The 24,276-nt window shown below is 44.7% G+C and overlaps 1 protein-coding gene across 1 annotated transcript in view; it reads right to left on the bottom strand.

Annotated features, from left to right (window-relative positions):
- Positions 1-24,276, bottom strand: part of PCCA (propionyl-CoA carboxylase subunit alpha) — a 791,250-nt gene that overhangs the window by 482,322 nt on the left and 284,652 nt on the right. The window contains exons 10-11 of the mRNA XM_069757971.1: positions 17,420-17,522; positions 17,054-17,148 (exon numbers count right to left, since the gene is read on the bottom strand). Coding sequence (XP_069614072.1) covers positions 17,054-17,148; positions 17,420-17,522 — 198 coding nt within the window. The remainder of the gene's footprint in view (positions 1-17,053; positions 17,149-17,419; positions 17,523-24,276) is intronic.

The following is a 24,276-nucleotide window of genomic DNA, read 5'->3' as shown; positions in this document are numbered from 1 at the left end:
ACAAGTAGATCCTGGAACACGTCGTTCACAAGCTCCTGGAACACAGCAGAAGCGCTGCACAAATCAAAAGGCATAACCAAATACTCGTAATGACCATCTCGTGTGTTGAATGTGGTCTTCCACTCATCTCCGGGATGGATACGGATGAGATTGTAGGCCCCACGGAGATCCAATTTAGTGAAAATACGTGCTCCACGGAGACAGTCAAACAGTTCCGGAATGAGAGGAAGTGGGTACTTGTTCTTAGTCGTGATATTGTTGAGACCTCGGTAGTCGATGCAAGGACGAAGGGAACCATCCTTATTCTTGACAAAAAATAACCCTGCACCAGCGGGAGAAGATTTTCAAATAAAGCCTTTGGCTAAATACTCTTGGACATATTCGGTCATAGCTTGGGTCTCAGCAGCGGACAGGGGGTAGATCCGGCCCCTAGGTGGAGTGGAACCTGGAACAAGGTTGATCGGGCAATCATATGGACGTTACGGAGGCAGGATATCTGCCTCTCTCTTATTGAATACGTCAGCGAAGACCACAAAGGCAGATGGTAAATCTGGAGACACAGAAGTTGATTGAGAAGAGGTTTTAAACTGGATGGAAAGCAAGCACTGATTTTGGCAGAGGTGTCCCCAATGCAGAATGTCCCCAGAGCACCAGTCGAGAGTAGGCTCGTGCTTTCTCAACCAAGGAAGACCGAGAAGAATAGCATATGACAAGGAAGGTAGCACGTAAAAGACAATTCTCTCTCGATGCCGGACTCCGATCTGTAAATCCAGTTCTTCAGTAACCTGAGTAACAGACTCCCGCAGGGGTTGACCGTCGACCGAAGCTATCTGCCGAGGAGTCTCCAGGAACCTGACAGGAATCTGAAGTTTTCTAACCGCCTCGAGCTGAATGAAATTTCCGGCTGCACCTGAATCAATATAAGCCAATTCAGAAAAACGCTTAGAACCTAAATGCAAAATAACAGAAAGAGTCAAAGGTGGAGAGGAATCAGACACACCTAGGGAGTACTCTCTTACCTGTGCTAGGTGGAGGCGCTTCCCGGCCTCAGGGGACAGGAGCGCAGGAAATGAGAAGCACTGCCGCAGTAGAAACAGAGACCTTGAGTGAGTCTCTCTTTACGACGCTGCTCTACAGGCTTGAGTCGGTCCACCTGCATAGGTTCCGGAGCAGGAACAGCCGGAGTAGACACAGGGCAAGAAGGAGAGGGACTACAGGTAGCCGGGGGAACACAGGGAAATCTTTTCTCCCTAGCGTCCTCACGGGAGCGCTCCTGGAAACGTAAGTCTATACGGGTTGCCAGGGAGATCAGGCCCTCTAACGATGTAGGAGTGTCCCGTCCAGCCAGCTCGTCCTTGATCGGAGCCTAGAGACCACGCCAAAAAGCTCCCACCAAAGCCTCATTGTACCAACTTAACTTGGAAGACAGGGTGCGGAACCGAATGGCGTATTGACCCACAGAGAGCGAACCCTGGTGGAGATTAAAGAGCGACTCCGTAGCAGAAGCCAGGCGACCAGGCTTGTCGAATATCTTGCGGAATGTATCGAGATAGATGGAAAGTTGAGAGACTAGAGGGTCATCACGCTCCCAAAGAGGGTTCACCCAGGCTAAAGCCTCCCCCTCTAAATGAGACACAACAAAGGCCACCTTTGCTAGGTCAGTGGGATACTGCTTAGGCAGCAGCTCAAAATGTAGTTTGCACTGATTAAGAAACCCTCTAAACAACTTGGGATCTCCACTGTACCATGGCGGTTTCGCCAAACGGGGCAAGGGGTGAGGAGTTGCAGCCTGGGGCGAGACAGACGCAGCGGACTTAAGGGTAAGCAGACGGTCATCCATAGATGCCACAATTTAGAATGTGGGCCTGGGTATCACGCTGCTGAGCAAGCTCCTGTTGGAAACTGGCCAACTGAGTAGCGCTCCCTGGGTCAGAGGTCTGAAGGGCTGACAAACGGGACTCCATGGTTTTTAGGAAGGCCATTATCCTTGTCTGATTCTCCCGTAAAAATAAAAGTTCTTTTTGGGTGGGAGACGGAGTACCAGCGGGGTCCATGGCCTGATTGTACTGTAGGATTTGTGGAACTCCTAAGGTGAACCCAGAGAACCGCAACAACGAATCTCCCAAGGGCAAGCTGGCCTGGTAAACCATGCCCTATACAGGGAGCGTCAGGGGCAGACCCAAAGGAGACTATTGCCGCGGATGCGGATACCTGAGGACAGGACGTAGGAGAAGCACGAAAGGCAGGAGACTGGAGATACAAGAAGGACTGTACAATACAGACAGAGGAGGACGAGGGGAGGAAACTCAGGAGAGACTGGGAAACATGGAGCAGACTGTGACAGAAGGAAGGCACACAGAGAGCGCTACTGAGGGGTACCGGGACAGGAAAGCACTGGATACGAGACAGTGCAAAAACACAGGACTGAGTGGGAGAGAAACAGGAAAGCTCAGGGAAGCAAAGGACCTGAAGCTAGCGTGAAGCACAATAGACAATCAGGCAAGGAGCAGGGGGAGAGGCTACCTGATATAGGACGGGCAGTGCAGCACTTCCGGGTCAGGAAACCTCCAGGATCACGAAGGGGAGGAACGGAGCAAACGAAGACCAGCCTATGGGAGTGCGTGTGTGCCACCAGAGCAGTAGGGTGAAGTGCGCACGCGCCGGCGTCGGGGACCAGGATCCAGCAAGGAAACAGGAAGAGAGGAGGCCAGGCGGTGCGCGGACATCCTGGGAGCGCGCAGAGCCGGAAATGCATGCCGGGAGCCGGAAGAAGACCCAGCAGATGAAGCAGCAGCGGCGCATCGGGACAGGTAAGTATGTGAAGAGCCAGAGGGGAATGCGGGAGGCGTGACAGACATCCCTATGACTGGGGAGCGACTTTTGCGCCAGAGACGCAACAGGTTTCTTTTAATATGTTTTAGTTTGAATAAAGTATCCCCACATATTTTACCAGAATGGGTGTGCCGAATTAAATCCTTTGTTTCCTCTCCAAAGACATACTGATAGGGAATTAAGATTGTAAGGCCCGATAGGGATAGTGATGATGTCTGTAAACCTCTTCAGAAAATGATGGTGCTATATCAGGAAAGCAAAATTTAGAAAAAAAAGCAGAATACGGTTTTATATTTGTTAGTGAATTATGAGACCATAGCTCACAAAAGGAATTACATAAAGTAGTTGTTATGGGTTTACCGCAACAGAGAGGAGCCAGAAGACCGCAGCCTCTGATTTCACATACTCCTACTAGCAGTGCAAGGGTTTAACTGTTCAGCTTAGAGTCTATGAAGCTTTCCTGTTTTGATGATCTCAGCTGTTTATTATTGGCCACTACTTTCTCCTATATATACTTGCCTCTGGCAATCTGGATTGCCAGTATTAGTCTCGTACTGACTGGTGTGGAGTGGAGGAGTTGGTTGTTGGCAGAGGCATTTGGACTGTTGATCTTTGACTGTTGCTTGGTATTTCAGCTGTGTGCAAGTCCTAATCCTCTATTTGGTTTTCTGTCTTCGTCTGCCCGATGTTCCTCTCTGCTGTCTGTGAGTGCATAATTGTGTGTCTGGTATTTTATTTATCCCTGTATGTCCTTTCTTGTTAGTCTGGTTTCTGTATATACATACACTATTACTCCCCACTTCCCTGGGTGGGGAGGGGGACAGATATGGGGCTGATTCACGAGTTCAACAAAGTATGTGGCCCCGACATCTTCGCCATCAGAAGTAATCTGGTAAGCATGGATAGCTAGGGCGCTCCCAGTATTAGGAACAGGGAAGATCTCCAGTCCCCAGGTACTCTGACAACAGAATTGTGACAGTAGTAATTCCTTAATAAATACTTTATAGAAACTTTTTTCACCAAGATTATGAGCGCAAAAGTTATCCATATATACCGTACTAGTAACTTGAAGGGAATGACCCTTTAGAGGGACTAGAGATTTTAAATATGTATTAAGTATATTATAAAAAGTTTATATATTTTTATAGGTACACATGGTAACTGGTAACAAGAGAGAATATTAACACCACCATAAAAAATTCCTAATACGTTTTAACATACAATTTTCATCATAAACACCAAGGATTTTCTTCTACAAAATTATTTATTTCCTTCAATAAAGCTCTAAATGCGTATTTCAATCAGACTGGATTGTGTTGATTAGACATTACTGAAAGCACAGCTTGAACATTTTACGAGGGGTTAAGGATTTTAAAGACGGAATTACACCTTGCAGCTGTATTGCAGAACAAGCATCATTATTCTTAATATGGAAGAAAGGACAGCTACTCCCTTGCTCTAGAGTTAGGTCTTCCCCGATTTGCAGAATTTCTCTCTGCATCGCCTTTCACACTCTCATTGCTCACCTCCTGCTGCAGCGGAAGAATGGAACAGAGGTGTCACACTGCTAAACTTGATCTCTGCCATGTAGTTAGGCTTTCTACTCTGAAATGAATGGATTATCTTTGCAATCAGACAGGTTAATTAACTGAAGTTTTCATATTCCTTTCTGCCTCCTAACACTTCATATGCATTTTGTAGTGAACATTATTGCCCAACACCCAACCACTTATTCTGTTTCCTTTCTACCTCCTTAATCATCTCTTCCTAATTATGCAGTACTTAAATACAACATGTGTCAATTGACTCCCAACACCTTAATATTGAACAGTATTTTAGCCACACTGTGGCTGCAACACGATGAGGAGTATACAGTGAAATAATAAGTTTTGCTGGTCTAGGTGTCTAAGCTACATTTTTCTACTTTTTTCTAATTTTTATGAACAAGTTGAAGTTTATTTTTTTTATTATTCTGTGATAATCTTTCATTACATTAGAACATGTTTATTGATATAAAGTATTGAGTTCAATGTAAAATAAGCTACACAACTGAACCTTTAAAGTATACATAATATAAACCCCCCATACTTTCACCACTAATTAGTCATTTCACCTAAAAATGCATTATTAAGTATTTGTATACTGACAGTTTCCATAATATAGCCTCTGCATACCAGTAGGAAGCAAAAGAGCAAAACGCGCGTCGGGGTTTGCTCCGCACAATTGACCACCATACACCCAAGTAATTTAATTTATTGTCTTCCAGCTCACAGTACTTTAGCCCAATTCTTACCATTGATATCCAACAGGCATTGCATCCCCATCTACAGCTATAGGTTCTCAACTCCAGTCCTCAAGACCCCACAACAGGTCATGTTTTCAGGATTTCCTTAGTATTGCACAGGTGACAGTTTCATCACCTGCTCAAGCATTAATTCCATCGCCTATGCAATGCTAAGGAAATCCTGAAAACATGTCCTGTTGTGGGGTCTTGAGGACTGGAGTTGAGAAACACTGTTCTATATGACTAGATTGTGGCCCGATTCTAACGCATCGGGTATTCTAGAATATGCATGTCCCCATAGTATATGGACAATGATGATTCCAGAATTCGCGGCAGACTGTGCCCGTCGCTGATTGGTCGAGGCAACCATTATGACATCATCGTCGCCATGGCAACCATTATGACATCATCGTCGCTGTGCCCTTTGCTGATTGGACGAGGCCTGGCGGCCTCGACCAATCAGAGACGCAGGATTTCCAGGACAGACAGACAGACAGACAGACGGAAAAACCCTTAGACAATTATATATATAGATTATTTCATGGGGTCAGTTGCACTCGCTCTGTTCATAGGCAGCTGATTCAGTGTGACCATCTAATGCCATTTATTGTTATCACAAATTAACCCTATTATTTTGATTTGTCTTGCATCTATACCACCTTACACTTTGCACATGCACTTTGAGAGATTCAGTGCATCTATTAATTGTATTCATTGTAATCACAAATTAACTTTTATTATTGTTTTGATTGGTCCTGTATTCATACTCCCTTTCTCATATGTGCAGTTTTGAGAGAGCTATTTTTTCTGTTATATAAGTATTATATTTCAGTGCTTTCCCATTTTTACTGCACACATTCACAATTGTTTTGACACATGTTTACTATAGTATTTCAGTCACACTATTACTGTATTTCTCATCATACTGACAGTATAAGAGTCTTTTTAAGCTTCAGATATTTATGCTGCTATACCTGTATATATTATTATTTTCTTGCATACATTACCTGGCGTGTTTGTTTTTAATATATTTTACTATTTAGTGCAATCATGTTTTTCTACCTGTGCGGACACCTCTTTTGCTTGTAGTGCTAGGTCTTATTACCCTCACTAATACAGGTATTTTTAGCCTTAATTTTAGTTGTCCTATAATTTTTTATTTTTCTTGACCATTTGTTCGGTCCCTTTTTTCCTTGATTCTATATCAATAAACAGGTCTGAAGAAAAGCTATCAAGATGTGATTGAGGGTATGTGCACACGTAGATAGAACCTCTGCGGATTTTTCCACACCTGTTTTGAGAAATCCGCAGGTAAAAAGCACTGCGTTTTACCTGCGGATTTTATGCAGTTTTTGTGCGGATTACACCTGCAGTTTTACACCTGTGGATTCCTATTATGGAGCAGGTGTAAACCGCTGCGGAATCCGCACAAAGAATTGACATGCTGCGGAATAAACAACGTTACGTTTCCGCGCATTTTTTTCCACATTATGTGCACTGCGGATTTTGTTTTCCATAGGTTTACATGGTAAAGTAAACTCAGGGAAAACAGCTGCGAATCCGCAGCATCAAAACCGCTGCGGATCCGCAGCAAAATCCGCAATGTGTGCACATACAGTGGGGCAAAAAAGTATTTAGTCAGTCAGCAATAGAGCAAGTTCCACCACTTAAAAAGATGAGAGGCGTCTGTAATTTACATCATAGGTAAACCTCAACTATGGGAGACAAACTGAGAAAAAAAAATCCACAAAATCACATGGTCTGTTTTTTTAACATTTTATTTGCATGTTATGGTGGAAAATAAGTATTTGGTCAGAAACAATCAATCAAGATTTCTGGCTCTCACAGACCTGTAACAACTTCTTTAAGAGTCTCCTCTTTTCTCCACTCATTACCTGTAGTAATGGCACCTGTTTAAACTTGTTATCAGAATAAAAAGACACCTGTGCACACCCTCAAACAGTCTGACTCCAAACTCCACTATGGTGAAGACCAAAGAGCTGTCAAAGGACACCAGAAACAAAATTGTAGCCCTGCACCAGGCTGGGAAGACTGAATCTGCAATATCCAACCAGCTTGGAGTGAAGAAATCAACAATGGGAGCAATAATTAGAAAATGGAAGACATACAAGACCACTGATAATCTCCCTCGATCTGGGGCTCCACGCAAAATCCCACCCCGTGGGGTCAGAATGATCACAAGAACGGTGAGCAAAAATCCCAGAACCACGCGGGGGGACCTAGTGAATGAACTGCAGAGAGCTGGGACCAATGTAACAAGGCCTACCATAAGTAACACACTACGCCACCATGGACTCAGATCCTGCAGTGCCAGACGTGTCCCACTGCTTAAGCCAATACATGTCCGGGCCCGTCGGAAGTTTGCTAGAGAGCATTTGGATGATCCAGAGGAGTTTTGGGAGAATGTCCTATGGTCTGATGAAACCAAACTGGAACTGTTTGGTAGAAACACAACTTGTCGTGTTTGGAGGAAAAAGAATACGGAGTTGCATCCATCAAACACCATACCTACTGTAAAGCATGGTGGTGGAAACATCATGCTTTGGGGCTGTTTCTCTGCAAAGGGGCCAGGACGACTGATCCGGGTACATGAAAGAATGAATGGGGAGGGGCGTGGCCTAGCTGCTGATGGAGTAGGTCACACAGAGTGGGAGCTCCGTGTCCAGGAATCTTAAAGCGGCTCTTATCTACCTCTCCGGCGCCCTTCTGCTCCTCCTCGATCTCGATTCCGGTCCCTGGTACGGTGGTGAGTGTATGGGGAAATCCAAAACGCGCTCCCGTGACCCCACCAGGAGAATTCCTGACTTCTTTGCGGCCTCCTCACAGCTACCGCCGGAGTCCAAGATGGCGCCGCCCTCCCCCAGATCTTCCCGCTCTTCACAACGCAACGCTCAGGCGTCGCAATCGAGCGCTGCAGCGTCGCATTCAAGCGGAGCAGCGTCGCATTTAGGCGGAGCAGCGTTGCATTCAGGCGGTACAGCGTCTGATTCGGCTGATGGCCCGGTGACTGCTTCTCTCCTCAAGGGTTTGCTTGGAGACCTTAGAACCTCCATCCAGGAAGATATACGCACTATGCTGGCTGAACTGAGAGGGGAGGTGGTTGAGCTGGGTAACCGCACTGACCGTTTGGAACGCAAAATGGCGGAGCTGGTCTCTTCTCATAATGAACTCTGGGACGCTCATGAGACCCTGCAAATCATGGCCACTAAAACCCATGCTAAAGCCCTGGACCTGGAAGATAGGTCCAGGAGAAACAACGTCAAACTGAGAGGCATTGAGGAATCTGTCCTGGCGGCGGATTTGAAGATATTTCTGCAGGAATTTATGGCCGCAGCTCTCCCGCAGTTTGCCCCAAAGGACATTATAATTGACCGCGTGCACAGGATCCCTAAACCGTCTGGCCTGGGGCCCTCCATCCCGAGAGATGTGCTGGCACGCATACACTTCTTCGAGATGAAGGAGGATTTTCTCCAGGCCCTAAGGAAGGGTCCAGCTCTTCCTGAAAGATTTGCAAGCATCTCCGTCTTTCCAGATCTCTCACCGGGCACTTTGGCTCTACGGAGGGCCTTTGCCCCCTACACTACCATCCTCAGAGAGAAAGGCATCCTGTACCGCTGGGGGTTTCCTACCAAGCTCCTCATCCGTAAAGATGGATCAATCACCACCTGCCTGACTCCGTCACACGCAGCTACTGCTTTCGCCAAATGGGGACTCTCAACTCCGGACTCTCCAACCGCCGTGACCCTTCCTAAGCGTGGAGCTGGTGGAGGTCTCAGGGCCCGCATCACACCGGACTGGGAGGTGGCCTGAGCCCACTGCAACTTTGGTTCCTGGCCATTTTCCCGCACGGATTCATTTGGTTTTCTTTTTTCTTTTTTTAAGCTGCGTTGGTTCCTCTCTCGAGAGTATCCGCAGCATTTGTTTGCCCCATAGGTGAATTGTTTTCCTGATTCTCACCTCTTGGACTCAGGGTATCCCTGATGGACCTCGGTCCACTGGTTTACTTGTTGTATGTCTTGTTTGCTCCCCTTTTTCCCCTTCTCTCCTTCTGGTCCCCCCCCTACTTATGCTCTAGCTTTTTTTGCCACAAGTACTAGACTCTTTTACACAGGTTATTGGTGTCCTGAAGTTTGCAAAATTGTTTACATGTTCTCATTATGAGTATATCGCTGTATTCAATTAATGTTAATGGTCTCAACTCGCCGGGCAAGAGGTCTGTGGTATGGCGTCAGTTGGGTAAATCCCGTCACGACATTCTGTGTCTTCAGGAAACACACCTACTGGAAGGTGATAATCCCAGAATGCAGTCAGGCTTATACCCGCATCAATTTTTTGCCAACGGCCCGTCAAAAAAGGCGGGAGTAGCCATTTTTTTCAGTAGGTCCAACGCCTTCCAGCTGGTTCGCTCCATAGCGGATCCGTTGGGTAGGTTTATTGTGGTCCTATGCCTTATTAATAACGCCCCCTATACCATCGCCTCGATCTACGCCCCCAATGTAGGGCAGCTTAGGTTCCTGGAGGGGGTCTTTGAAACTTTGCGTGATATCCAACATGGTCATAAACGGATTGCTGGTGATTTCAATGCTCCAATGTTTAGGGACTTGGACTGCTCTGCTTCTTCCCTATCTCTCCAAAGCGCGCATGCATGTTCGCAATTTGCTTCTCCATAAGGCTGAGAGGGCCCTGAGGAAAACTAGGGCTAAATTTTACACAATGGGCGATCGAGCGGGTGCTGTTCTGGCCAGACGTGTTAGGAAGAGAGAGGCTCAATCCAAGATCCCATTTTTGCTCAAGCCTGACGGCTCCCGGGTGTATAATCCGATTCATATCGCGGAGGAATTTGCATCTTATTACTCCTCGCTCTATGACCTCGGGTCTGACCTAGGGATTCCTCAGCCTTCGCGGGAGTCAATTTTGGCGTTCTTGGAGAAGGTTAATCTCCCCTCGGTCACCCAGGAACAGCTCTCCTTCCTAAACTCTCCCATTGTTGAGTCTGAACTCTCGCAGATTGTCAGAGAGGCCAACAAGGGTTCTTCCCTGGGGCCTGATGGTTTTTCTTTTCTCTACTATGCTCAGTTCTTCCCTGCCCTCTCCCCCTACCTCTTGCGCCTTTTTAATAATTGGCTGTCGACGGGCAGTATTAGGGCTGAGGGGTTGGAGGCATCCATAGCGACTCTCCCCAAACAAGGGAAACCCCCAACATCCCCGGGGAACTTTCGTCCGATAGCACTTTTAAACTGCGACGTTAAGATTTATGCAAAAATCTGGGCCAACAGACTGTTCTCGGTTCTCCCTGGTCTCATCCACCCCGACCAAGTTGGGTTTGTTCCTGGCAGACAGACCAGGGATGGCACCAGGCGCCTGATAGATCTTTTAGATGTGGTCGAGAGGGGGAGCCTCCCCAGTGTATTTCTCTCGCTTGATGCCGAAAAGGCGTTCGACAGGGTACACTGGAGTTATATTGAACTCACGCTGGAGAAATTTGGGCTCACCGGGCAAATTAGTAAAGCGGTTATGGCATTATACTCCAATCCCTGCGCGTCGGTTCGTTCGGCGGGATTTAGATCTCGGACATTTTCTATTCGGAATGGCACTCGTCAGGGCTGCCCCCTCTCCCCTATCATCTTTGCTCTGGTCATGGAGCCTTTGGCTTCCATGGTCAGACAGAGTGCGGACATTGAAGGAATCCGGGTGGGGGGAACCGAACACAAAATTGGCCTCTATGCCGACGACGTGGTCCTGACTTGTGCCTCACCGTTAGCATCGCTGAACGCGATTACCTCTATTTTAACTGAGTTTTCGGCGGTTTCGTATTATAAACTTAATCTGACCAAATCCACAATTTTCCCCCTTTTTCTCCCGGCCCCCCTTCAAATTCAATCTCAATACGAGTTCATTTGGGCTCCCCTGGGCTTTACGTACTTAGGCATCAGGATAACTAGGCTGGATAATATAGTTCGTGTAAATTGTGAGGAAACTCTTGCGGAAGTCAGGAAGAGCATGGATCATCTGTCGAGTGCACTGCTCTCCTGGATGGCCCGCATACAAACGGCGAAAATGCTATTCCTACCCAAAATAATGTATCTCTTCCGATGCCTCCCCCTTTTTATCCCTTCGAAGTTTATTTCAGCTTTTCAATCTCTTATAGATCGGTTTATTTGGAATGGGAAACCTCACAGGATTAGGCGTCGGATTATGTCCCTACCGTATTCTATGGGTGGGTTGGGCGCGCCTGCAGTGCTTTCATACTATAGGGCGGCGATCCTTGAGCCCCTTAAAATATGGTGGGAGGGGAACTCATGCTTACCCTGGTTTCTGATTGAATCTCATTTTGCCCCCAAAAACTCGCTTAGATTGCTCTTGGAGTTTCAGCTGCTTAAGGTACCTCTAGTTGGCCCTTGTCTCCGTTCTATTAGGAATGCTTCTAAATTGTGGGCGCTACTCAGCACTTCCCATCTAATATTTATGTTTGACTATGTTTCTTTGCAGGCTTTGGAGTATGCTATCGGGCACATTTCTCTTTCCTCCTGGACGGACCGCGGGGTGCTCCGGGTGGCAGACCTTTTCGGCTCAAATGGCCTTCTGTCGTTTGAGGACCTCTCAGGGAGATTCTCTCTTACTGGGTCTGACTTCTATCAATACCTGCAGCTCCGTAGCTTTCTCAGGTCACATCGGTCATTCGGAGTGCCCCCGCCTCTGACAGAGGACCCGGCTCATAGATATTTCAGACCAGCCACCATATTGCCCCATGGCATCTCCATTATCTATAAAGCTCTCATCTCCTATGGTTCTGCTGACAAGCTCCCTTTCATGACCGCCTGGGAGTCCTCGCTGGGTTTCGAGGCCTCCCTGGAGGACTGGCAATTTGCTATGGTGCACCCTTCCAGGTTCTCTACATGTCTTGGCCACTTGGAGCAGGTGAAAAAAATTCAACTGCATTGGTACTTTACCCCTGTCCGCCTGGCGAAGGTTTTCCCGTCTTCCTCCCCTCTGTGTTGGAAGAAGTGCGGCGCCTTGGGGTCCTCCTCTCATGTATGGTGGTCGTGCCTGCAGATCCGGGTTTTCTGGCGTGAGGTCGAGGCTTTGATTGTCGATCTGACACGTCTCCCCCTTGCGCTGAGTGGTCAACTAGCTGTCCTGGGTATTTCCCTCATGGGTCTCCCTTCCCCTCTCCGGCCCATAATTTCAAATATCCTAGTTGCCGCTAGACAATGTATAGCGAAACATTGGAAATCCTCGGGTCTTCCCTCCAGAGCCGAACTGATCGCCAGAATTGACTTACACTTCTGCTATGAGGTTATCATGGCACAGGATCTATCGAGGAGAACTAGGGTCCTCTCGTGGTGGGATCCCTGGGTGTCCTCGGCACATATATCTCAGTCTGCTCTTGCCCTCATTTAAATCGTTTGCTTCTCAATTTTTGACACTGTATCTGTGTGTATTGTACTGTTCATATTGTGGTCTTTAATTTATGCGCTGGTCCTTTTTTCCCACATCCCCCTCCCCCCCCCCCCTGTTTACCCTTTTCTCCCTCCCCCTCCGAAGTTTACTGATGTGTTGTTTAACATGCAAAATTTCAATGAACATCTATTGGTTAAAAAAAAGAAAGAATGAATGGGGTCATGTATCGTGAGATTTTGAGTGCAAACCTCCTTCCATCAGCAAGGGCATTGAAGATGAAACGTGGCTGGGTCTTTCAACATGACAATGATCCAAAGCACACCGCCAGGGCAACGAAGGAGTGGCTTCGTAAGAAGCATTTCAAGGTCCTGGAGTGGCCTAGCCAGTCTCCAGATCTCAACCCTATAGAAAACCTTTGGAGGGAGTTGAAAGTCTGTGTTGCCAAGCGAAAAGCCAAAAACATCACTGCTCTAGAGGAGATCTGCATGGAGGAATGGGCCAACATACCAACAACAGTGTGTGGCAACCTTGTGAAGGCTTACAGAAAACGTTTGACCTCTGTCATTGCCAACAAAGGATATATTACAAAGTATTGAGATGAAATTTTGTTTCTGACCAAATACTTATTTTCCACCATAATATGCAAATAAAATGTTAAAAAAACAGACAATGTGATTTTCTGGATTTTTTTTTCTCAGTTTGTCTCCCATAGTTGAGGTCTACCTATGATGTAAATTACAGACGCCTCTCATCTTTTTAAGTGGTGGAACTTGCACTATTGCTGACTGACTAAAAACTTTTTTGCCCCACTGTACCCTGAAGTGTAGTCTTCGAACTTTAATTCAAGAGGTTTTACAAAAACATTGCATTAACCATTTAGAAACTACAAACTAACAATGAAAAAATAAGTATTATTAATGCTTGGGTGCAAATAACTTCCAAGTCAATGGTTGCAAAGATTGTGGAATACATGTACGTCACTCCATACTGTGGCACATTTATTTGAAGAAAAATTCCCGACAAAAATTGTACCGCCTAAACATTTCTAAACAGGCCTATAATATATTGTTGTAGTAGCAAAACATTTAGTGCTTGCCATCTTGACCAGAGTCCAACGCTGCCACTCCAGTCCTCTTCAGGGTTAAGAATGCAGTCCTCCCGTTTGCCTTGTCACACAGGGACCATTGAGCAGCTTCCATCAATGTAATCCTATGGACCTTCAGGATGAGCTCATTTAGACTTGAGGTACCTTCACACTGAGCGACTTTAGAACGATAACGATAGCGATCCGTGATGTTGCAACGTCCTGGATAGCGATATCGTTGTGTTTTGACACGCAGCAGCGATCAGGATCCTGCTGTGAGAGCGCTGGTCGGAGCCAGAAGGCCAGAACTTTATTTACTTGCTGGATCACCCGCTGACATTGCTGAATCGGCGTGTGTGACACCGATTCAGCGATGTCTTCACTTGTAACCAGAGTAAACATCGGGTTACTAAGCGCTGGGCCGCGCTTAGTAACCCGATATTTACCCTGGTTACCTAAAAAACAAAAACAAACAGTACATACGTACATTCCGGTGTCTGTCGCGTCCCTCGCAGTCAGCTTCCCGCACTGACTGTGAGCGCCGGCCGTAAAGCACAGCGGTGACGTCAGCGGCCCCCCCGTGTAATCTGCTGAGTACAATTTGAAGTCATGTGACCCGGAAGAGGGCCTAAGTGGCACTGGAAACCGGGGAAGACAGCGAACGGTAGGTATTCTAATGCAACTTACACAATATTACGGACATTTAAACAGTTTTAGGGGGCAACATTTTTATCGTTAGAGCTTATAATGTTTTCACGCCAGTTAAGGAAAGGGGGGGGGGAAATCAATGAAATAAAAGTGTACCACACCTATTAAAGGTGCACAGCACCTAATAAATTTTGCACATTGTTAGACAGTCCTAAAGGAAAAAATGAAAACAACACCTAACGCTGGAGATTTGCACCAAAATTCGCAACATTGTCTGAAAAATATTTTTTGCACAACTTGTGACTTCTTTTCCACACACTAGAATAAAGTGTTTGATAAATGCGGACTAATGTGCTTCTACTTTCAGTTGCTGTCTGCTCTTTCTGCATTCAGCTATTGAAGTACAGCATATTACGTTTGTTGAGCAATTCCACTGAAAGCTTATGGTGAATGTGTGTTCCACTTAATAATGTAAACCGGCTGCTCAAAACGCTCTTTCATAAGGTGAAATCTTTGGTGCTGCAAAATAAATGGTTCTTAGCAGCACATCCTCCTGTGTAAACAGGACTTGAGAACAATGGTAACTTACGCGCACTAAATGATCTATTACATATTGTTCAATCTGCAAGGTTAAGTGCAGTCTGCCTGTCTAAGCAGGCAATAAAGCGACCGCCAAACGGTAAATATCTACAGATCAGTGGTCGTTGGATGCTGCAAATCTGAGTTGCCCACCAGTGCCAATGGAGATACTCGGTACCGCGTCCGGTCGCACTTAACCCCTTCATGACCCAGCCAATTTTGACCTTAAAGATCTGGCCGTTTTTTGTAATTCTGACCAGTGTCCCTTTATGAGGTAATAACTCAGGAACGCTTCAACGAATCCTAGCGATTCTGAGATTGTTTTTTCGTGACATATTGGGCTTCATGTTAGTGGTAAATTTAGGTCGATAATTTTTCCGTTTACTTGTGAAAAAAATGGAAATTTGGCTAAAATTTTGAAAATTTTGCAATTTTCAAATTTTGAATTTTTATTCTGTTAAACGAGAGAGTTATCTGACACAAAATAGTTAATAAATAACATTACCCACATGTCTACTTTACATCAGCACAATTTTGGAAACAAATTTTTTTTTTGCTAGGAAGTTATAAGGGTTAAAATTTGACCAGCGATGTCTCATTTTTACAGCAAAATTTACAAAACCATTTTTTTAGGGACCACCTCACATTTGAAGTCAGTTTGAGGGGTCTATATGGCAGGAAATACCCAAAAGTGACACCATTCTAAAAACTGCACACCTCAAGGTACTCAAAACCACATTCAAGAAGTTTATTAACCCTTCAGGTGCTTCACAGCAGCAGAAGCAACATGGAAGGAAAAAATAAACATTTAACTTTTTAGTCGCAAAAATGATGTTTCAGCAACAATTTCATTTTCCCAAGGGTAAAAAAAGAGAAACTGGACACCAAAAGTTATTATACAATTTGTCCTGAGTACGCCGATACCCCATATGTGGGGGGGAAACCACTGTTTGGGCGCATGACAGGGCTTGGAAGGGAAGGAGCGCCATTTGATTTTTTTCAAAGAAAAATTGGCTCCAATCTTTAGCAGACACCATGTCACGTTTGGAGAGCCCCTGTGTGCATAAACATTGGAGCTCCCCCACAAGTGACCCCATTTTGGAAACTAGACCCCCCCCAAGGAGCTTATCTAGATGCATAGTGAGCACGTTGAACCCCCAGGTGCTTCACAAATTGATCCGTAAAAATGAAAAAGTACTTTTTTTTTTTTTTTTCACAAAAAAATTTATTTTAGCCTCAATTTTTTCATTTTCACATGGGTAACAGGATAAAACGGATCCTAAAATGTGTTGGACAATTTCTCCTGAGTACATCGATACCTCATATGTGGTCACCAGCCACTGTTTGGGCACACGGCAGGGCTCGGAAGGGAAGGAGCGCCATTTGACTTTTGAATGAAAAATTAGCTCCAATCGTTAGCGGACACCATGTCGCGTTTGGAGAGCCCCTGTGTGCCTAAACATTGGAGCTCCCTCACATGTGACCCCATTTTGGAAACTAGACCCCCCAAGGAACTTATCTAGATGCATAGTGAGCACTTTGAACCCCCAGGTGCTTTACAAATAGATCCGTAAAAATTAAAAAGTACTTTTTTTTTCACAAAAAAATTCTTTTAGCCTCAATTTCTAGACCTCCCAAGGAACTAATCTAGATGTGCGGTGACCACTTTAAACCCTCAAGTGCTTCACAGAAGTTTATAACGCAGAGCCGTGAAAATAAAAAATCATTTTTCTTTCCTTAAAAATTATTTTTTAGCCCACAATTTTTTTATTTTCACAAGAGTTACCGGAGAAATTGGACCCCAATAGTTGTTGCCGAGTTTGTTCTGAGTACATTGATGCCCCATATGTGGGGGTAAACCACTGTTTGGGCACACGTCGGGGCTCGGAAGGGAAGTAGTGACTTTTGAAATGCAGACTTGATGTAATGGTCTGCGGGCGTCACGTTGCGTTTGCAGAGCCCCTGATGTGCCTAAACAGTAGAAACCCCCCACAAGTGACCCCTCTTTGGAAACAGATTTTGTGTTTATCAAAAAGTGTTCAGATTGTCCTGGCAGCAGTATCATAAATAAAAAGAAAAACAAAAACCACGTTCAGATCTTCCTGAGTGGTGGTGGAAAACAAACATCGGCTTCAGTCAAGCATTCCCGCAGGAAGACATCACATGTACATGCAGCACAAGTCAAGATGAAGTTTACAACTCACCTAGGTGCCTCCTCAACTACTTTCTGGTTCCTTCTTTGAATAGAGCATTCTCTTTCATTAAGCCAGAGTGCACTGTCATGTTTATCTGCTAGCACCTAAAACAAAGAAATGGGGAATTTTCATTACATAACACCATTACATTATTAGGACTGATTATGGAATAAACATTTCAATGATACTACATTAGATGCCAAATTGTCTGCCTATTATTATCAAAGGTTGATAAGATATCATTTTTGTGAATGTTATTGTCACAAGACTTACAGTGTAAGCAGTTCTTATTTAAGGGTTCAAAACATAACATTCAGAGGTAAACTTATGCAAGCTATGGTGGTCAATATCTGAACAACCAATATAAGAACTTACTTGGATTTCTATATGGCGGGGGTTGTCAATGAATTTTTCTATAAGCAGGCGATCATCTCCAAAGCTCGACACCGCCTCTTGTGTTGAAAATCTAAACCCATCCCTAAAAGTTGTGAAATAAAAACATATTGAGAAAAGAATTGCAATCAACCATTTATACATTTTTTTGACAATTACATTATTTTTTGTAGAAAACTGGATTTACATCACTTTCCCCTATCTCACAAAGCAGCATTAGGGTATGTTCCCACGGTAAGTAAATGCTGCGGGTTGGACGCTGCTTACATCCAAAGAATCCAGAAGTTACACCATGGTGGATGGGATTTCTATAAATCCCATGTACACTATGTGTGCATCGACGCCCCTGGCTTACCTGCCGAGACGGACATGCGGCACGTCTTTCCGCAAGATAAAATTTCACCCGTACAATGTATTGGGACGTGAGGATTCTGCACGGATCAGTGAACACATGCGGAATCACTTGCATTCAAAAGCCGGCAGCACTTTGGCTGCAGCGGAGATGTGCTGCGTCCAAAGCGCTGCCGATTACTGACCGTGGGGACATAGCCTTAGATTAATGGAAATGATGTTTCAATTCTTGACTCCATGTATGGATTTTGAAAAAGTGCCTTCAAGCACAAAATGCTTAAAACATCCAAATATACTACACTCTCCTGGTAAATCATCCGCCACTACAGCTTGCCGCTCCATTCAGCCAGTCAGTCCTTGTGAACTGTCCTGCAGTGATGATGTGTTGAACAAAATAACAGCTGCAACCAATCCTTGTCCTCAGTACTAAAGGCAGCAAAGTTGACCTACGACCTGTGAAAACAGTGATTGGGTGCAGCAGTCATGTGCATATACCTGGCATGTCATCACTGTAAGGCCGGCGTCACACTATCAGTATTTGCTCAGTATTTTACATCAGTATTTGTAAGCCAAAACCAGGAGTGGGTGATAAATGCAGAAGTGGTGCATATGTTTCTATTCTACTTTTCCTCTAATTGTTCCACTCCTGGTTTTGGCTTACAAATACTGATGTAAAATACTGACCAAAATACTGCTAGTGTGACGGCAGCCTTAAGGTACCGTCACACTTAGCGACGCTGCAGCGATACCGACAACGATCCGGATCGCTGCAGCGTCGCTGTTTGGTCGCTGGAGAGCTGTCACACAGACAGCTCTCCAGCGACCAACGATGCTGGTAACCAGGGTAAACATCGGGTAACTAAGCGCAGGGCCGCGCTTAGTAACCCGATGTTTACCCTGGTTACCATCCTAAAAGTAAAAAAAAAACAAACTACATACTTACCTACAGCCGTCTGTCCTCCAGCGCTGTGCTCTGCACTCCTCCTGTACTGGCTGTGAGCACAGCGGCCGGAAAGCAGAGCGGTGACGTCACCGCTCTGCTTTCCGGCTGACCGATGCTCACAGCCAGAGCAGGAGGAGTGCAGAGCACAGCGCTGGAGGACAGACGGCTGTAGGTAAGTATGTAGTGTTTGTTTTTTTTTACTTTTAGGATGGTAACCAGGGTAAACATCGGGTTACTAAGCGCGGCCCTGCACTTAGTTACCCGATGTTTACCCTGGTTACCAGTGAAGACATCGCTGAATCGGTGTCACACACGCCGATTCAGCGATGTCTGCGGGGAGTCCAGCGACCAAATAAAGTTCTGGACTTTCTTCCCCGACCAGCGACAGCACAGCAGGGGCCTGATCGCTGCTGCCTGTCACACTGGACGATATCGCTAGCGAGGACGCTGCAACGTCACGGATCGCTAGCGATATCGTCTAGTGTGACGGTACCTTTAGACCACTCAGGGCCACCAGGAGGAGATACCAGGTGGGTATTTAACCACTTTATTACATTTTCTGCTTCGTGGCCATATTTACCAAATCTTCAAAACCTTTTTAAGTCTCTTATTCTACTACAGGTTGTGTCATGACCTTTACAACAATACCATGAAACTGTATGAGAAAGAGGAAGATTGCTCAAAACTTCTCCATAAGGATCATGAACATCAACTGCCCAGGAAAATTAGGACTGCCAGAAAGACTAAAAGCTAACAAGTCAAGGACTAGCAAACATTTCTCAAGGCAAAACTGCTCCAGCTCCATCAAGTTAGATGGTTTCCTCTGGTGAACAGCAATCTTCAATTCTGACCACAGATTGTCAATTGGATGAAGGTCTGGGCTTTGACTAGGCAAGAAAAGCCAAGGGGGTGAATACTTTTGCAAGTTACTGTACATTATACAACAGGTTACTGTATCTACAACTGTACCACCTCAAGCAAGTTGCTTTTCCTCGATAAGGAAGAGGAGATCTTGCTCAAGCCCAAACACTAGTTATAAAAATACCCGTCACACAAAAATCTTCAAAATGTATGTAATATTGGGAAATAATTCATGCTTAATTCATAACAACAGGATATGAGGAACAGGCATTCTTAATACACACTGGAAAAATCTATTGAAAAAACGTATTTAGAGATCTCCCAAATCTCCACCCCTTCCCCAAGTGGTTTAACAAGTACTTTTATCCTGAAACTCAGCCACCAGACCAGGCACTGACCGCACACTTAGTGGCTTCTGCACTGAAGCATGTGCCTATTGATAACCTACAAAGGGATTCCTGATTTCACAAAAATCAATCTGCCTAATTAGGCATACTTTCCATCAGCTAGAGATATGATTATTACAAGGAATTATTAGTACCAACTATTTACCAGACACATTAAAAGAACACATTTTATTTTTACCCCAGGCTCTACAAGTACCGAATTAAATAGCGATTTTTATTTAGTAACCAACAAAGAGGTCCATGTAATAATTATTACATAGACCTCTGTGCTGGTTACTAAATTATAATCACTTGCCGTAAAGCAGTGAATGCCGCCAAGCATATTTTTGTAGGTTAAGCCTACAAGGATATTATTTTATTTTTGTACTTAGAGAGGTAAATGTCATCCTTAACTCTATGGTTTCCTATAGTATGCAACAGCATACGCTAACCCCTTTCCCAAGCACAACTCTTTTGTACCTGTATGTATCTATAAATTTACTTTTGAAATAAAAAGTAGGGGGAAAAAAAATCACAAAAAGAAAACTACCTGTGGAGGGAAGGGGTTATGGGCAATACAAGGACTACATTATACAGTTAGTTAAAGAATATCTACAATCTAAAGACAATATGTAAACTTCAGACATATGTTACCACATTTAACCATTCATATATGCGATTTAAACAGAAGAACCCTGGGGAGAAGCATAACACATGGCAATGGTGGTGAATTGCACTGAAAGTACTTAGCCACAATCCATCAACAGCCTTAAGCAGATTTAGTGAGAACATACATTTTGACAGTAAATAAAGCTAGATATATCACAAATGTGAACCTTTTCCACTGTAGGAGAAACATATATCGTTAAACAGCATGATATCAAAAGCGTTCAATTGTAGGAGTATCGAGCAGCAACAATTGTGGATAAAGCATATGTGCAATCAGAATAGCTTTAATTACCAATCACACCAAAAAGGCAAGTTCAACAGCCCAGTCTTCATGTGACATTCAGATGTGGAGCTCCCTTTGATGCTTGGTACTGGGTACACTGGTATTGCTGGTCTGTCTTCCATCTCGCAACTCAACCACAAGCCTATTCAACTTTTAGCAGATGACTCTCCATTTACATGTCACCCTGAGGCCTCGTTCACACGCTCATTTGGTCAGTATTTTACATCAGTATTTGTAAGCCAAAATCACGTTTGGCCTTAAAAGGGTTATGCCACAAACAAAAGTATATTTTAATCAACAAATCTCGGAATAATACCTTCCACAATTGGATGTATCTAAATAACATGTTGCTGTGCTGAGATAATCTTAAAAATGTGTCCCTGCTGTGTTCTGTGTAATGGTCGTGTCTGACCGTACAGGAACAGGGTCAAAAGTGTACACAGGATGTTATGGGATCACAGCGGATTCTTTTTGTGAGGTAACACATTTCACTGCCTGTTTTTAAACAATATTTTACCTCACAGAAAGAATCAGCTGTGATCCTATAATGTAATGCCTGTATACTCTTTTACGCCCTTCACTGCCCAGGAGCTGTGGTATGATCAGACGATGTCCCTGCACGGTCAGACACAGCCATTACACAGTACACAGCAGGGGCACATTTTATAAGATTATCTCAGCACAGGAATATTTTATTTAAACACATCCAATTGAAGAAGTTATTATTATTATTCCAAGATCTATTGATTAAAATGTACTTTTGCTTGTGGTAGAACCCCCTTAAGCCTCTTAAAGCAACTTGTTTGAACTCAACCACTGTATTTCATGGTTCATATACAGACTACAATCTCTGGACTGACCAGGGGTTTCCTGATCCAAACTCACCAGCCTCATAGGGGAAAGGCTGCAGAGTATGAGGCATGTGCTCTGCGGTCCCATCCTCTATAAAATATGGCAGTCTGAACCTGGCCATACACTCACATCAAGTACCACCTTAAAAGACATGGGCAATGCACATATTTTAGGCAAAAAAATCATTTTCACAAATGGGTTTCATTAAAAAGTCTTTAGGTACCGTTACACTAAACGACTTACCAACGATCACGACCAGCGATACGACCTGGCCGTGATAGTTGATAAGTCGTTGTGTGGTTGCTGGGGAGCTGTCACACAGACAGCTCTCTCCAGCGACCAACGATCAGGGGAAAGACTTCGGCATCGTTGAAACGGTCTTCAACGATGCCGAAGTCCCCGGGTAACCAGGGTAACCATCGGGTTACTAAGCGCAGGGCCGCACTTAGTAACCCGATATTTACCCTGGTTACCATTGTAAAAGAAAAAAAAAACAAAAAAACAGTACATACTCACATTCCGATGTCTGTCACGTCCCCCGCCGTCAGCTTACCTGCACTGACTGTCAGCGTCGGCCGTAAAGCAGAGCACAGCGGTGACGTCACCGCTGTGCTCTGCTTTACGGCCGGCACTGACACAGTCAGCGCGGGAAGCGGACGGCAGGGGGCGTGACAGACACCAGAATATGAGTATGTAATGTTTTTTTTTTTTACTTTTAGATCATTGGGTCTACATAAACAGCTGCCAAAAGAATGTTATTTTGTAATAGTAGCTCCTCTCTCCGTTTCATTAATGAAGCAATGCCACTTGCAATTAACCCTCCTCTTTGGGACAGGCGAAACATCAGGTTCGTCCACTCCTTTAAGAAAATACCTGGAGTTAAGTCCTCTGCTTGTAATTTTTTAGTCACTGTAAATGGGTGCTCCAGCAATTTTTCCAGCTCAGTCACCTGATTCCACTGACTTTCATTTAGCGTCAGTTGAGGGTTAGCCATGTCTACAAGAAAGGTTTTCAGTTCAACCAAGCGCTGAATCATTAAGTACTGCCCCATCGTGTGGCTTGATCAATAATTGCCCCTTTTCCAGCATGTCTCTTTAAAATTGAGTCAACTTTAGGGGTTCTGGCAAGAGTAGCCAATTTTCTCACCTTGCCAATCAGTGCAGCAGCATGTCCTTCTTGCAGACTGTCTCGTATAGCCAGCTGTAGCGTATGCACAACACAGCGCACGTGATGAATGAAAGAACGTATTGACAGTTTCAACAAGATCTAAACTATCATATTGCTGTTCATCTCAAGCAACTTAAGTTTGCTCCTCAGTTACAATACTGTATTCCTCTACTTAAAACATTTCTGTGTCTGTGGACCCAGAATGTTCTTCTAGCTGCTGGTCACCATCATTACTCTCATTCATTAGCTTAATAGTACTTATCATACTTGAAGCATTGTCAGTTATGACAGAAAGAACTTGCTCTCTTTTAAGTTCATAGTCTTGCAGAACCTTTTCCACCAAGACCTGGAGAAACTCACTGGTGTGATGAGCTTTGGTGTCCTTTACTGCCAATGTCTTGGTAACTATTTCATTTTTGTCACAAACAAATCGGACATTGATGGCAAAATAGTTCACGAGTTTTGTGACGTGTGCAGGCATCCATTTTAAGAAACAGAAAGCGTCCCTTGAGAGTTTTTTTAAAGGGCCACTGTCACCCCCCTCCAGCCGTTATAAACTAAAAGAGCCACCTTGTGCAGCAGTAATGCTGCATTCTAACAAGGTGGCTCTTTTAGTTTTTGTTTCTGTTATTCCCACAATAAATGTATTTATAATTCTGCTGAAATACCTATCTTTGTCCATGGAGGCGGGACTGAAGCCTCCTCTTAGAAGCGCCCAACTGCCGTCAGTCATCTCTTGTGTAGATTTTCGCCGCCCCCTCAGCGCTGTTATTGTGTGAATTCTGGCGCCTGCGCTCTGCTCTTCTGCCTTGTGCAGGCGCATAGAGCATTTGCCGTCCTAGCACTGGTGCCGGGTTCCGTTCTGCGCCTGTGCGGGCAGTGCGGCCACCCTGTTACTGAATCCCCGCCCCGCACTGTGTTATGCATTATGCACAGTGCGGGGCTGGGATTCCTGGGCATGCGCACTGCGCTTCTCAGACGCTTCCCAGATGGTTTTTCTTGATACGCTGATCATATGAATTTTTTATTTTATTTTGATAGATCAGACATTTCTGAATGCAGGGATAAATATGTTCTTTTATTCAATGAGGCAAAAAAGGGGGGTGATTTGAACTTTGTTTTTTGTTTATATTTTAAAAACTTTTTTTCGAACATTTTACTGTCTCCAACAGTCCTCTGAAGAGAATTGAAGCTGCGATCGTCCGATCGCCTGTGCTATACAAAGCAGTGCTAGCAAAAATCAGGATCTCCTGTGTACGCGGGCCACGAGCCGGTACTGATGAGGGGCAGTAACCCGAAACAGTGTCTGCAAATTGAGATTTTGGTT

Source organism: Ranitomeya imitator, chromosome 3 (assembly GCF_032444005.1).
Source record: "Ranitomeya imitator isolate aRanImi1 chromosome 3, aRanImi1.pri, whole genome shotgun sequence".
NCBI lineage: Eukaryota > Metazoa > Chordata > Amphibia > Anura > Dendrobatidae > Ranitomeya > Ranitomeya imitator.
The sequence above is the reverse complement of the archived record's forward strand: the minus strand, read 5'-3'. Positions and strand labels throughout refer to the sequence as shown.